Below are 16,802 nucleotides of genomic sequence, written 5' to 3'. Positions count from 1 at the left end.
AATTGTCGTTAGATAGGCACTTTTAATATATAAAGATATTTATATACTTATAGTAGCGTGGAGTACGTGCCACAGGCACCTAATTATAACACCTGGCTTATAATTATATATCTTACTTTAATTAATTATATTTAAAAAAATATTAAAAATAATTATGTTCAAATAAGGATATAATACTATGCTATAAATTCTTGAAGCTAAGATCATCATTCGTCATATTTATGTTATATTATTTTATAATATATTAAGTGCAGATTAAAATGTGGTAATATATATTATTATGTGAATAATATATATTAAGTGTTTGGTAAATAAATTGTGTAATATATAATTTATTTAGCCTAAAGTTGTAACCTATACTTTGTAAGATGCAGAGAAATTAGAAGATTAATTATTTTTGTAACTTCTTTTGGTTGATCATATTTTGTGTAATAAAAGAGATGTTACACAATTGATGATGGAATTCAAATGTTATGTATTTTGAATTCTAAGTGATCACCTATACATTATAAAATGAGGTCTTTGGTGCTCATTTGAGAGTGAGAGATAAAGTTTTCTATCAAGAAAGCACATTGCTAGAAAACCCTAAGGCTTGATAATTCCCAAAGCTATTTTCTAGAGAGTTCCCTTAGTAGTTAGAGATAGGGGAAATAAGCTTTTGGAGAAAGGTGTAATACCTTGTTCAAGTCATGTGGATCCCCACTAATCTACACTCAAGGTTGTGAGTATATATATATTTCTTCATATTATATATATGTGTGTTATATAATATTGTGTAATCTTCTTATTCTTCTACCTTTCTTATATATAATATATATAGTGTATATATATTATATATTATGTGTTGTAACATTTATTTAATCTCTTTGTTAGTCCTTTTATTATATTGCAATAGAGTTGTAATATCTTGATTTTCTTCCATTGTTATAAAATCTCCAACAATCAAAAGCTTATTCCTTTTAATGGAAGATGAGATAAATCAAGATTGTGAGAATACAAGGATAAGAGATTTTATGTGAAAAAAATTCATGGATGAGCATAGTGGTGTATAATGTGATTTACTATTTTATATGATAGTAATATATATGATATATATATGAGTTATATATATGTGACATATATGTGATTATGTGTCTGTATCATATTAATATACATAGTAGTATATAATATGATATTTGAATTTATATCATGTTATTATATGTATATATGAGATATATAATATATATAGCATGAATATGAGTTATGTGTATTATATATAATAATATAATATACATATATATATTAGAGATTAAATATGTAAAAATAATTATTTCTATATATTTATATGAGACATGCATATATAATATATGTTATATATGTGTATATAATATATATCATGCATATTAAAGTGTATATATATGTTATATATGTGTGAGGTATGTACCATATATTCTTGTGTAATTAATATTAATGTATATATTTATTCAAAAAAAAAATTAATGTATATATTATGTGTATATGATATATATGTATATTATAGTATATATGTTATATACATATGAGATATGTAATATATGTATTTGTGAATTTAATATTGATATTATATGTATGTTACATATGAGATATTGTTAATTAGTAAAATACATATTATATTAATATATGAGTTATATATAGTATGATAATAATGTTGATAGTAATATAATTTTATTTATTACTATTGATGTAGAGATTATTATCATCTATATTGTGAATAAAGAAAATTTGGAATTCTTTTTCCAATAGTGATTTTGGGAAAAAGAAATTTGTGACTTGTGACAAGTTACATTCTTTGAGAATTATAAGTAACAATTACCTCATTTTATGAGATAAGAAAGTGAACTATGAGAGTTATATTTATGAGAATTGTCTTGTCATAAGCAAGAACAAATGGATCAATAGTGGATCCAAACTTATGATATGAGTCATAAATTGGAAGAGTAATTTTTAGACTCAAATAAAGTGAATTCAATGTGGATTCAAAAAATGTGAAATGATAACAAAATTGAAGAAGCAATTTTGAATCTTAAATAATCAAAGTGGTGATGTGAGTTTGATATTTTAGTTTTGTTGTGAAAACTAAAATATCAAATGGTATTTTAAAAGTGACCTTAAAAAGTCATTTCAAGAGGAAATACATAAAAGTGATATTTTATATACATTTTATGCTAGAAATGTGGGGGTGAACCACAAATTTAATTGAAATGTGTTTAGACATTGTTGATTAATTTATTTAATTTTGAATTCAAATTCTAAATCAAGTTGGCTATGTGCATAAGTGAAAATATTGACATATTTGGTGTCAAATTTTGGTAAAGTACATTTCAAGAAGGAAATCAAATTTAAGAAAAATTATAGAGACAAAGTGGTCTTCTATATTTTAAAATCAAGATATATTCTTGATAATGAAAAGTAAAAGTGTGGGGGTGATACTCCAACGTGAAAAGTTTAAGACATGTTTGATGTCTTAAAATACTGTATAATTTAGACATGTTTGGTGTCTAAATTAGTGTTTAATTTCTATATGCTTGGTATCAAAATTATTGAGAATTTGATTTGAGTGAAAATTAATCATTTGTGATTGAATTTTCAAAGCTTAAGTACTTAAGGAGAAAAGTGGTCACAAAGTGAACATTATATTTTTGCATGCAAGATTCACATGGAATCAATAGTGAGAGGTTATAACAAATCACTTAATCTCCGTACAAGATTAAAGCATGAATTTTTGAGGGATGGGACCTAAACTCCCTTAGTGTTTTGCTCATTGACGGTAACCTATCTTAACACTAGTAAAAATTGTTGGGTTTTGTGTCCTAAATAAAACCCATTTCAATATAATCAGATTTACTTATTAATAAAGATCAAAAATAACATTTTATGTTGCATGGTTCACATGATTTATTTCATGATTATATATATAATGTATGAATTCTATTTAAGTCCACAACATATGAATTTGTTAATGATTATAGTGTTGTCAGCACAGTGGAATATAATCTTAATTATATGTTCGAAAATTTATTCCCTGATTTGTCAGTTCACTAGATTTAGACTGACATGATAATCAGCGATAGGTATTCTTACACCTTGGATAAATTTTATGTCTTTTCTAAGGCATTGGCAAAGTTTACCAGTATCGGATGTATGGAGTATACATCGGAAGGGGCCGATATTGAACTTTGATTAGATATATTAAAATTTACCGTAATATCTATTCAATTCAACATCACTTGTTGATCCTAGATCAAATGATCTTAATCCTGATATGGTTAGGTTCGATCTCAAGAGTACTATACATGTTCTTTGAACTGTTAGTTAAGCCTACTTTTGGGTCAGGGTGATTCGTACATTTTGGGAACATGATAGTATAATTGAGTGGAAGCGCTAACATAAATATGGAGTCTATAACTTCTATAGGAATTTAGAAGTGAAATGATGATATCCTTCAAGCTTGGCTAAATAGAGATAAATGGTGAAGATCTCATTTCACTTCGCTGAAATATCATTTATACGGAGCTAAGTGTTTTAAGGATAAAGTACATTGAAGGTGTAACGGTAATTTAGTGCCTATTCAATGTAGATCATCTATTAGAGGGTCATTGATCAAATTAGGATTATAACAATGGATAACTAATGGCGTATCTATATCGTGGAACATATAGAGTGTTCTATATGACTGAGAGTGCAATTCCAAGTTCTAAGTGTGGATTCAATAAGGAATTAATAAGTTAGGGAATTTACTTGGTAAATTCGTTTCGACTTATTGGACGTTCGGTTACATAGACACATGGTCCCCATACTAGTTGAGACCATACTGCTTGTAAGACTCAGTTTATTGATTTTGATTAATCAATTATAATTCTAAAAGCTAGACTCTGTCTAGTTTATGAATTTTCACTAAGCAAGAGCGAAATTGTAAAGAAAAGAGATTCTAGGTTTATTTATTAATTAAGAGATTCTATATGTCTAATTAATAAATATATTAAACGAAAATATTATTTAATAATTAATTTTTAGTTATTAAATATTTAGAGTTGGCATTTAAATGGTTGAATTGGAAAATTTGTATTTTTGAGAAAATGGGATTGCGAAATGACAAAATGGCAAAATTGCAAAGTGAGTCCCATTATCCTAATAGGGCCAGCCACTTTGTATAGGGTTTACCATTTATATTTTTCATTATTTTAATGCCATACAATTCTAACCTAAACCTAGATGGCATTCTATAAATAGAAAGTGTTGGCTCCAGGAAACGATGACTTACACATTGTTTCCTTCAGAAAAAAGCCTTTGTCCTTTGTCGCCCCTCTCTCTCTTTTCTTCTCTTCAATTTCGAAATTCCTTGAGTGATAGAGTAGCGCCCACACACATCAAGTGGTATCTCAATCATAGTGTGTAAGACTGTAGGAGAATCCAAACAACAAGAAGCAGAATCAACATCAAAGGAAGAAGAGAAAGAGATCCAGATTCAGATCTTGATAATGCTCTGCTACAGAAAGGAATCAAGGGCTAGAGATCTGAATGGAAGGAGTCATTATATTCCGCTACACCCAATGTAAGGTTTACTAAACTTTATATGTGTTTATTTCATTGTTTTAGAATTCATATTAGGATGTTAATGAAACATACATGGTAGTAAATCTAGATCCTGGTAAAATATTTCCAACAAAAATCTTGTCTTAAGTTCAATAGGTAATAACAATTCAATAGAGTGAATATTTTACTCAATTGTCCCATATATGGATGAGTACATGTGGTGAAAATTGAGGGTTAAAACCGAAAGATTTTTTAATGGAGCTTAAGCTTAAGAAGTGTCTAAAGTGTGGTGAGACACTAAAACTCCACTTATATGGACTAGAGGTGGTGCCGCCTCTTATGAGAATTGGGAGTATTCTCTAGAGAGTCCAGGAATTGGAATTTTGCACATGGCCATTAACGGTGCAAGAGCGAGACATGTGGTCTCAAGTGAGCATTAGCGAGGGTGTGTGTGTTATCACCGTTTTGTACTGAAGGAATAGTAGTTCAATGCTACGGCAACAAAAATTTCATCAAACTTTGTGGTAACCATACTAAGGTAAAATTCAAGTCGAAAGACATTTTACCTAATGCACCTAAGCAAGACTTCTTTGAATGTGTGTATTTATTCAATCAAAGTGGGGGAATGTTATGTTTTTATATAATATTTTGATTGATTAAATAAATGTTACAAGTGTGTCACACATTTTAATCTAGTGGGGGATTGTTATATTATTTTATAATATAAGAAGTGTAGACTAAAATGTGGTAATATATATTATTATGTAAATAATATATATTAAGTGTTTGGTAAATAAATTGTGTAATATATATTTTTTTTAACCTAAAGTTGTAGCCTAAACTTTGTAATATGGAGAGGAGTTACAAGATTAATTATTTTTGTAACTTCTTTTGGTTGATCATATTTTGTGTAATAAAAGAGATGTTACACAATTGATGATAGAATTCAAATGTTATGAAATATAGTTGTTACAAACTATATTAATACTCATTTATATGAGAGAAATGAGTGTTGTGTATTTTGAATTCTAAGTGATCACCTATACATTAGAAAAGGAGGTCTTTGGTGCTCATTTGAGAGTGAGCGATGAAGTTTCCTATCAAGAAAGCACATTGCTAGAAATCCCTAAGGCTTGATAATTCCCTAAGCTATTTCCTAGAGAGTTCCCTTAGTGCATAGAGATAGGGAGAAATAAGCTTTTGGACAAAAGTGTAATACCTTGTTCAAGTCATGTTGATCCTCACTAATCTATACTCAAGGTTGTGAGTATATGTATATTTCTTCATATGATATATATGTGTTATATAATATTGTGTAATCTTCTTATTTCTTCTACCTTTCTTATATATATAATATATATAGTGTATATATATTATATATTATGTGTTGTAACATTTATTTAATCTCTTTGTTAGTCCTTGTATTATATTGCAATAGAGTTGTAATATCTTGATTTTCTTCCATTGTTATAAAATCTCTAACAATTTAAATATCATCTCATGTGATTTGCTCTACTATTACATGCTAATAAGTAAAGTTTATAAGAAAAATAAAATAATAATTAACAAAAATAAACTATAGAAAAATCTCATATAAGCGGTGAACAAACGGTACAAAAAAAAAAATAAAGCTTATAAAGTTATGTACAATTAAAAAAAATATGTTAAAATTCTAATTAAAATAAATAAGAATATGTGTATAAATTCTGATTAAGAACATTTTCAATAGATAGTTAAAAGTATGGTGTACATATATGCATATTTTAGACAATTTTCATAAATGTGAACTCCAATGTTGGTGTATAAAAATTTAGCACATGCTAAAATTTGTGAAAATTTTTGCACAAAATATATGCTGGACCAAATTTTATATGCAATAAATTTTACATTTTTATTTACTCTTTTACCATTTATTAATATAATTAAATATATTTTACATTTTATTTATATATTTAATAGAATTTCATATACTTTTAATAAGAATTTAATGTTTTTTGTTTATTTTTTATATCTATCTATAAAAAATGGATTAATTCTACCTTAAATGCGTTAAGAGCACTATTATAAAATTTTGATCAAATATAATATTGACTTATTTTTTTTAGCTCAATAAAATTAACAAAAAAAGAATTATAAGAAAAATGCCTAAGGAAGTGCTAAATACCATAAATGGTGGCATACCGTTACTAGTGCATTCAATATTAAGTCTTACAAATTTTAATTTGGTGAATAATATAGTAAACTCCTAACTAATTATTAAGTGTCATATCTCTAAGGTGCCAAATAATAATATTCTATTAATAATAATAATATAATTCACCCAAAAAAATATATTTTACATAAAAAAAGAAAAAATTATAACTTTATATACTTTATAGTACTTAATTACAATATATGTGCATAAAAATTTATTTACAATTTATTAATTATGAGAAATATATTTTAGAGAAATTACCCCATATAGTTTTTTTTAAACTTTTTTTTTTTTTTCAAATTTACAGTTTGGGTTTCTAAAGTGGTTGCAGCACTAGTTGCAATAGGAGTTTCTATACGATTTTTTGTTGCAATTTAGGTTGCAGCGCTAGTTGCAATAGGGGTTTCTGTGTAGAATTTCGGAAAAATGCAAAAAAAAATTATTTTGAAATGTAAAAATAAAAAAACCTCTATTGCATATATAAAAAATAAATAAATAAAAAATAATAGACACATAAACATATATAAAAAATGAATGATAAATATTTTATTTTTAAATTTGTATATAAAAATTAATAAACACATTATACGTGCATATCATCGCAAATCTTGTAAAAAAATATATATATATGAAACATTATCATAACAAATATATTAAATTAATAATTAATAAATATTATTAATAATAATATAAATATAGTCTTTATCATAAGGTCACATTTAATTATAATTTCGTTTATTTTCTTAAATACATTTTTTAATAATTAATAAGCATCAATGTTACATTTCAGAATTGTTTATGACCTTTTAATAAACAAAAAACTTATTTAAATAAATAAATAAACTTAAATGATTCATTTTTAAAATTGTTAGAACTTCTTAATAAACAAATTATATTTATTATCATAATAAATATACTCGATTAATAATAGCATGATAAACATTAATAATACTAATCAAATATTTAATAAATACATATTGACCGCAGTTTTTGCCAACGACAATGAGTCTTAATAGTAAGCAATAAGTGATATGGTATAGATATAATACGATAAGATAAATAAAGAACACAGAGCATTTAAAGTGGTTCAGCCCGAGCAGTTCGGTAATAGCTTACTCCCCTTAGATTGTATTGACTTAAGAACAAAGAATACAAAGATTCTTCTCTTAAAGTTCATACAATGATATCTCTGAGTATACTTTAATAGATAATTTTGCGACCCCTTGCCCAGTGAGAATAGATCACTATTTATGTACTTGAGGGAAGGTTTCCCTTTTGGTTACAATGTCTATAATTGGTAAGATTACACATTAAATATATAAAATACACTGATTGAGGGATTTGGACAGCTTACCATATCTCTGTGATATGATCCTAGATTTATAGGAATTGCTTTTATGATTCACGATGCAAGTGCTGAAGTTGCTAAGTGTTGATATGTTGTTTGGATTGTCCACTGCTCGGCTAGGAGGACTTCGTCCGTGCAGGTATATGTGGTGTTCTGTTCGGAATATATCCTTCAGGCAGATATGGGGAGTCGATTCCACGTGTGACTAGTTTGTGATGCCACATCAGAGTACAAAAATTGGAATAACATTTGTCGCCCAAGTCTGCACAGGACTTTTAAAGTTGCGTGGAGACTTCATCCGAGTTGCCTTTACCTTTGAATGGGTGACACATATTGGGTGCGTCTGTTCGTGATTCGATGTGAGTCTGACCAGGCGTCTCTTTGGGTTTCGGCTAATTAATGTTATGACTTAATTAATGCATCGAAACACGGTCCTCTTGGCACATTTTGACGGTTGCACTTGATGGTTTTTAATTTCCCAATATTTACTTTTGGGGGAAAATCGAAGCGTTTGAGGATATTTGAAATGATTACCTCTTTTCACCAGCATGCCTATAAATAAAGCTGGAACTCCTTCAAAATTTTACTTTCATCACTTTCTCCACCAAACACACTCAGAGCAAAAAGGAATTTTCTTCAAATCTGTTGTGAGATTTCTATCAGAGACATTTGAGCAGCTTTGTCTGGACTACGTTTAGGCTTCAAACAGTGAGTAAGTTTTCAATCTTCTCCTCTTTTACTTTCCTCTTTTACTTTGTATGTTTAATTTATGGGTTTCCATCGTAGAAAATGCCATTATTCTTGACTTGTTGTAGAAGATAGACAGAAAATCTAGGTTCGAAACTTTGTAGTTTTCTCTGTAATATTTTGTACAACTTCGTCGTTTACGACATTCTGCCTTTAATCTCGCATTGTTCGACTTTCACCTTGCTCACTTGAAGCTTTGTGAAATTTAACCCTTAACCCAAAAATTTTAAAATTCTGGATTTTGACTTAATTTTTTGTGCGTTTTTTGTCCTTTTAATCTTGTTGGGTTGTCCTGGTCAGTGCTTTTTCCTGTTTATTGTTCGATATCCCGACCAAACACTAATCTCATGTGTTGTCTTTTGTAGATGAACTCTTGTGAGTTTTGAGAAGGTGAACACCGAATTGACTAGGATTTGCTCCAACTTCTGTACGAGGACCAACCTCGTCTTCGTGCTAGTCCGTCGTCTTCGAGTGACGGACTTTCTAACTCGAGCTTTAAAGATTGGGAGGTGAGTGGTGATCGTTCTCCTACTCAAAAATTTGTAGTGCAACATCACTCTTACTCCGAGCAGATCGCAAGAGAAGGGTACGACCACTTCATTTGGGAATTGAAGAAAGGATGGGGATGTTATCTTCCATCCAACTAGACATATACTGTCCGGCAAGGTGTTGTCGATACCACTACAAGAAAAGCCACTTTTTCCGGCGCATAAGCTCGCCGGCAAAAGTATGTGTAACGCGCCGGCAGATGTTTGCCATTGCCAATTGTCGCCGGCAAATGTTGCCGGCAATAGCTTGTCGGCGAATGACCTTTTGCCGGCGACGTCAAGACCTGCGCCGGTAAAAGTATTTACACCAGTGCATTTATTTGCCGGTATAACGTAATCGCCAGCAATAAATCTGCCAGCTGATGTGTCTCTGACGATGTTTTGCCAGCGATGTACTGCGCCGGCAAAGGTTTTGGCGCGAACCAGGGCATTTGGCGCCTGTTTTTTGCTGGCGCGTTTACGTGTCGGCAAAACGTAAGTTAAAAAATTAAATTTAATTTTAAATTTCTCTACGCCGGCGATCCATGTGTCGGGAAAAGGTTTTTTTATTTTTTTAGTTATATAATACTTTTGCCGGCGCATGTTACTCGCTGGTAAAATGTTTTTTTTTTTAAAAAAAAAATTATTTACAAATTAATTTTTAAATTAAATTGATATTAAAAATTGAAATAATACTAAATATAATATCCAATATATTATAAAACCGAAATTTATAATGTTATTACAAAACTATATATATTAAACGTCATAAAAACTAAGTAAAAGTATTCTGAATTCATAAAGAGTAATATCTACAGTGTAAAGTAAAAAAAACTACAAATCAACAGCATCATCTTCGTCATCAGCGGGAGGGGCAGCCTGTCAAGAGGAACCAGCTGCATGGCTAGGAAGCTGAAATGGTGGAATCGGTGGAATCCGAGGCAGATCCGGCATGGTAAACCCTGGAACAACGCTGGCCAATTGGCTCATTTGTTGTTGGAACGCACTCATAATCTGATTTTGAGTCATCATCATCTGTTGTTGCCACTGGTTCCGTGCCTCTTCTTCTTCCACCCTTCGCTTCAGTGCCTCATATTCCTCTTGAGTGACACTGGCCTGCCCAGATGCACCTGTTCTAGGAGTTTCTCTTTTTGCCCCCGCCTTAAGTCTTGGCAACTGTCTGAGTCCTCTCAAGTGGCGTGACCACTCACGCAATACCTGTGTCATGATATGCGTATCTGCCGGAAATTGGGTGGGGTCGGCACTGTACTGGCGGGGGCATCAGCTAGCGTTGGTTGAGTGTCACGAATCTCAACCATTTTGGCCTGCAAAAAATTTCATAATGAAACTGTTAGAGTGAAAGAAATTTAAATTATAAAACTAATTTATTAAAAATATAAAGTTACTTACATGCAGTTGTCTGGTGTGCTCGTCTCGCCACTTATTGTTCTTGCAGTGGAACTTTGCAAATGTATCCACAACACTGGAAAGCTCCCCCGTCTGCGGATCAGCCTAATTTTTTACAAAATTGGAATTAGAACAACGTTATTAAAAAAATTCCAAGTAAACCATATTTTTATCATATATTGAAAATTTCATACCCCGTTGACAATGGTCGACACTATGGTCTTAGATCCCCATCCACCTTGAACCTTCATGTTACCTCAGTTTTTCGCATTTTGCTCAGCTCTTGCCTGTAATTTGAGGTATAGTTATGTTGGAAATTATTTTACCAGGATCTTAGATCTACTCACAAGTATGTTTATTAACACCCTAAATATGAACTTTCTAAAACGATAAATTAAACACATATAAAGTTTAGGAAACCTTACATTGGGTGCAGCGGAATAATATGACTCCTTCCGTTCAGATATCTAGCCCTTGATTCCTTTCTGTAGCAGAGCATTATCAATATCTGAACCTGGATCTCTTTCTCTGAATCTTTGATGCTGAAACTCCTTTGCTGATGATCTTTCTTCAAGATCTTCCTCACTATGATTGAGGTATCACTTGATGTGTGTGGGCACTACTCATACACTAAGGATTTCGAAATTCTAAGGAAGAAGAGAGAGAGTGGTCAGCTAAAGATAGGGAGAGAGAAGGCTCAGTTTTTTCTGATTCAGAAAGTCTGAAGAAAAGTGTTGTTTTTCTAAAGCCTTCACTATCTATTTATAGCATTCCACTAGGGTTAGGTTTGAATTATATGGCATTAAAATAATGAAAAAAAATCAACTTAAAAAAGCTACAATAGGTGGCCGGCCAAGCATTAGTGGATTGGGCCTTGGGCTTTGCAATTTTGCAATTTTAAATGCCAATTCTAACTATTTAATAACTATAAATAATTATTAAATAATATTGTCATTTATCATATTTATTAATTGAACCATACAAAGTATCATAATTAACAAATATGCCCCTATAAACTCTTTCTTTACAATTTCGCCCTTACTTAGTGAAAAATTCACAAATACACATAGTCTAATTTGAGAATTATAATTGATTAATCAAAACCAATTACATGAGTCTTACAAGCAATATTATCTCAACTAGTGGGGGGACCATGGGTCTATATAATCGAGCTTCCAATAAGTAGATCAAGAATTTAGCACTAAAATTCACTAACTTATTAATTCTTCGTTGAATCCACGCATAGAACTTAGAATTGCACTCTCAGTATATAGAATGCTCTATATGTTCCACCATATAGACACATCATTAGTTATCCATTGTTATAATCCTAAATTTGATCAATGATCCTCTATATGAATGATCTACACTGTAAAGGGATTAGATTACCGTTACACCCTACAATGTATTTTATCCTTAAAACACTTTACCCCGTATAAATGATATTTCAGCTTATGTGAAATGAGTACTCCACCATTTATGTTCGTTTGGTCAAGCTCGAAGGAGATCATCCTTTGCTTACTATTCGCCAGATAGAAGCTATAGATTCCATGTTTATGCTAGCGCTCCCACTCAATTGCACTACCGTGTTCCCAAAATGTACGTATCACCCTGACCTAAAAGTAGGCTTAACTAACAAATCAAAGAACACGAATAGCCTTTCAAGATTGAGCCTAATCATAACAGGATTAAGAACATTTGATCTAGGATCAACTAGGCGATATTGACTTGAATAGATATTACGGTAAGTTTAATAAATCTAAGTCAAAGTTCAATATCGGTCCCTTCCGATGCATACTCCATGCATCCAACCCGAGCTTTACTTTAACCAATATTCTGGAAAGAACATAGTATTTCTCCAAATACAAGTAAACTCTTGTTGTAGATTATCATATCAGTAAAACCCTGTGTCTGATAAATCTAGGAAACTTTATTCACATAGTCATGTTTACTTTCCAATGTGTTGACGGCACAATAAACAGGATCAAGTATGTGAAAAGGGTTTCAGATGAATTTATACATTATGTACATATAATCATGAAATAAATCATGTGAACCATGCAACATTAAATTTTATTTCTGATCTATATTAATAAGTAAATCTGATTATATTGAAATGAGTATTATTTAGGGCATAAAACCCAACAAGTTATTCTTAGCAGATTGAGAAAAAAAAATTAAGTAAATAAGAAAAATTATTAAAACTTTCAAATAATACCTGTTGTTTCTGGTCTTTCGAGTATGCGATAACATCCGCCCACACCTCCGGTGTCACCATATCTGGACGTGATCTCCTGTTTGCTTCTTCCTCCCCATATTTTTCAATATTCTCCTTCCATGCCTTCTTCGTGTCTGATCTCCAGTCACGTAACCCTTTTGACATAGATTTGGTGACGTAATCCACGAACGTAGGATTATTAGTTGGGAACTCAAACTTGGTCTGAAAAAAAATACTAAAGTCATATATATTGTATTACCGATACTCTATCCCATATAGTCTGAATGAGTGTAGATTCAACGTCCTCCCACTCAAACTTGTTCATAGGAATAGTATTGCGAACAAGAAACTTTATGTAATTGTTAAACTTGTTGCCATGGTCATCTACAGGGGCCCCAGTCGCCATATGAAATCTAAATTTCAATTTTTGACCTGCTAGCAGCTTGGCCAGTTCTTCCTCAATATTTTTTCCCTTGTACTTTCCCCTAACTCATTTTTTCTGATAACTACTTGAACCTGCATTACCCATTCTACAAATACAAGCTACGAATAATTAATTAATCTTACTATTGACGAAAGAGGCATGTATTTCATTAAATCAACAGTGGCATCTATATTACAATCATTGAAAGTCTACAAGTCATCATAATCATCATCATCATCATCATTGACATCTACATTATTTTCATTATCACTATCACTAGTGTCTTCATCATCATTATAAACAATGAAGCCATCTAAATCTTCACGGTTAGACTGCTCATGACGACCCATGTTACCGGGCACTTGAATTGGGTCAACATCATCACGAACATATTATACATCATCCAATTGTGGAAGTTGAACGACTAAAGAAATTCCTGAAGAGTTTCTTTCTTGTATAGTTGTTGTCTCATCATCATCCTCATCCAAAAAGTCCCAGACATTGCGAGGGGTGTAAAAATTGACAAGGTTCCAATCAACTCCATTCTTCAAGTCAGGAATGTAATATATTAATTTTGCTTGGGATGCAAGTATGAATGGTTCATTTTGTTATCATTCACGGGCAACGCAAACACTAGTGAAAAAACCATCATTTTATGTCCTGTTACCGTTTGTATCCCACCACTTGCACCTAAAAATAATAACACTACAATCCTTCAAGTAAGTGAACTCGTACACTTGTTTGAGTACGCCATAAAATTTTTTACCATCCTCTCAAGGCACCAAAATACCACTGTTTTGGGTCTTACGATTTTCATCCCGATCCTCGACCAAGAATTTGATACCGTTAACAATACATCCAGGATAACAATAACATGTTGGGTTAGAGGGATTTGCAATGGCATACAACTCATCTGATACTTCTGCAGGATTATCTGCTCGAAGTTGATTGATCTATCATTAAGAAAAATAATTTAATCATTGATGCTAGATTAATTCACAGTATTTCAATAACAAAATAAGTAGAAAGCAATACTCACTCGAGACTTGAACCAACTAGGAAACTCATTCTCTTGAATTGTCTCATTGACCCCTAAGTTGTAGCTTGTTCCTTTGCTCACTACATGAAAAATGGGGAAAATGTTAGATAATGTCGTCACTAAAGAGAACTAAATTGAATATGAAAAAAGTAATCTTACGTGATGTACTTCTCCACTTCATTACAATTGTTCAGAATGTACCACTCTGCCTTCAATTTATCTTGCATTGGTAAAGCAACAATGGTCCTCTGACCAATTGGTCGCCCAACATGCTTAAATATAGAGAATTCCCTTTCAGGCTTATTTGGGAGGACATCACTATTTCGATCTTCACGATTAAATCGAGTTTCTATTACCCGGAAGTACATTGAACAGAAGGTTAAGGCTTCGTTAACTGCATAAGCTTCAGAAATAGATCCTTCCGGTCGAGAACGATTTTTGACATATTGTTTGTACACAGACATGGCTCGTTCGATTGGATACATCCACCTGAAGTGCATTGGTCCCCCAACCATCGCTTCTTTAGGTAAATGCATCACCAAGTGAACAATTATGTCAAAAAATGCTGGTGGGAAAATGGTTTCCAATTTGCAAAGAATGTCTAGAATACTTTTTTGCATGATCTGCAAGTCTGTAACATTCAATGTCTTACAGCACCATTTCTGGAAAAATACACAGAACTCAGTTATGGTATCCCTAACTTCTTTCTTGAAGAACTTTCTAATGCCACCAGGCATCAAGCATTGTAGCAACACATGAAAATCGTGAGACTTCAGACCGAAAATTTTATCTTCAGTCTCATTGACATTTTTCTCTAAATTTGAAGTGAATCCGTCTGGGAACTACACAGACATAATAAATCCGCAAAATTCACGTCGTTCAGGAAGAGTAAGTGTGTAACTAGCATGCGGTTTCCTTAAATTCCCATTACGTTCTTCAAATAACCACAAATCACGACGTATTTTAAGGTCCTCCAAATCCAGTCTTGCCTGGTCTGTGTCCTTAGACTTCCCCTCGATACTTAACGAAGTTCCAAGTATACTTTCACACACATTTTTCTCGATATGCATTACGTCAAGATTATGTAGGAGAGACACGCCCTTCCAATACTCTAGCTAAAAAAATATACTCTTCTTTGACCAATTTAACTCAGCTACAGAACGTTTACCTTTGACTCCACCAAATTGCTTGTGTTTTCCAGGCAAACGAAATTGGAACTGCTCAAGCTGAGCTAAAATATCGTCCCCCAACAATTGTGGAGGAGGTGGTCTTTTCTCAATTTTCCCATCGTATTTTTTACTTCTACGCCTTGCATCATCCATTTCAAGAAACCTTCTGTGGCCAACATAACCAATCTTGATGTGCAATCCAATGGAAGGAGTGTGCTCCTTATAGGTGGGGCACGCCTTGTACCCTTTGGTGCTCCATCCAGACATCATTGCATACGCCGAGAAGTCATTAATGGTCCACAAAATGGCAGCTCTTAGTGTGAACACGGTCCCATTGTAAGCATCTCGAGCTTGGACACCTGAATCCCACAACTCTCTCAATCCATCAATCAATGGTCTCATAAAAACATTCATGTCTTTTCCAGAGGCAGTGCGTCCTAGCACCAAAAGAGACAACATCAACGACTCAAGTTTCATGCACTTCCACAGGGGTAAGTTGTACGGGACTAAAATAACAGGCCACACACTGTAAGCGTTACTCATGTTACCAAAGGGATTGAACCAGTCGGTGGCCAATCCCAATCTCACATTTCTAGGCTCAAGTGCGAATGATGGATGACGTCTGTCAAAATGCTTCCACTCTTCTGCATCTGCAGGGTGTCTAATCACGTCATCCTCTTTAGGTCTCTTAGAGTAGTGCCACCGCATGTCCTCTGCCGAGTGTCTTGAACGCTATAACCTCTTCAGTCTCGGAATTAAAGGGAAGTACCGCAAAACTTTTCTAGCAACTTTTTTTCTGTCTCCCTTTCTCTTTTTCCAACGACTCTCGCCACAAATCGAACATATATCTCTTTTTTCATTCTCTTTCCAAAATAAGGCACAATTATGTTTGCATACATCAATGGTTTCGTAACCAAAACCAAGGTTACGCAATTTCATCTTCGACTCGTAATGCGACTTGGGTAATTTTGTACCCACTGGAAATAACTCAATCAATATGGCAAGTAACATATCAAAAGAATGGTTACTCCACTTATTGAGAACTTTGCAGTGCATCAGCTTCACCAAAGCGTTGAGCGTTGATTTTTTGCAACCCAAGTACAATTCAGTTTCCATATCCTTGAACAAAGCGTCGTACTTTCCACCACCATTCACAGGGGGCACATTAAAGGAAGCAG

The 16,802-nt window shown here is 32.3% G+C and overlaps 1 protein-coding gene across 1 annotated transcript; it reads right to left on the bottom strand.

Annotated features, from left to right (window-relative positions):
* Positions 1-13,808: 13,808 nt before the first annotated feature.
* LOC115710495 (uncharacterized) lies at positions 13,809-16,332 on the bottom strand. The gene is made up of 5 exons (XM_061112707.1): positions 15,613-16,332; positions 14,640-15,297; positions 14,456-14,535; positions 14,199-14,369; positions 13,809-13,961 (listed from the first exon to the last, which is right to left on the bottom strand). The coding sequence occupies exons 1-5, from the start codon at positions 16,330-16,332 to the stop codon at positions 13,809-13,811; spliced, it is 1,782 nt and encodes a 593-aa protein (XP_060968690.1).
* Positions 16,333-16,802: the final 470 nt, after the last annotated feature.

The sequence above is a fragment of the Cannabis sativa genome, chromosome 3, assembly GCF_029168945.1.
Source record: "Cannabis sativa cultivar Pink pepper isolate KNU-18-1 chromosome 3, ASM2916894v1, whole genome shotgun sequence".
Taxonomy (NCBI): domain Eukaryota; kingdom Viridiplantae; phylum Streptophyta; class Magnoliopsida; order Rosales; family Cannabaceae; genus Cannabis; species Cannabis sativa.
Note: the sequence above shows the minus strand (reverse complement) of the source record. Positions and strands in the feature narration are given on the sequence as shown.

Excerpts from the sequence above, each read along its gene's own strand:
- LOC115710495 (XM_061112707.1), bottom strand. The coding sequence starts at position 16,332 with ATGCGGTGGCACTACTCTAAGAGACCTAAAGAGGATGACGTGATTAGA. Across the intron at positions 14,536-14,639 it reads GTGGTACATTCTGAACAATT|TGAGCAAAGGAACAAGCTAC; the intron begins GTAATGAAGTGG and ends TTTTTCATGTAG. Across the intron at positions 13,962-14,198 it reads CCCAAAACAGTGGTATTTTG|AATGGAGTTGATTGGAACCT; the intron begins GTGCCTTGAGAG and ends CCTGACTTGAAG.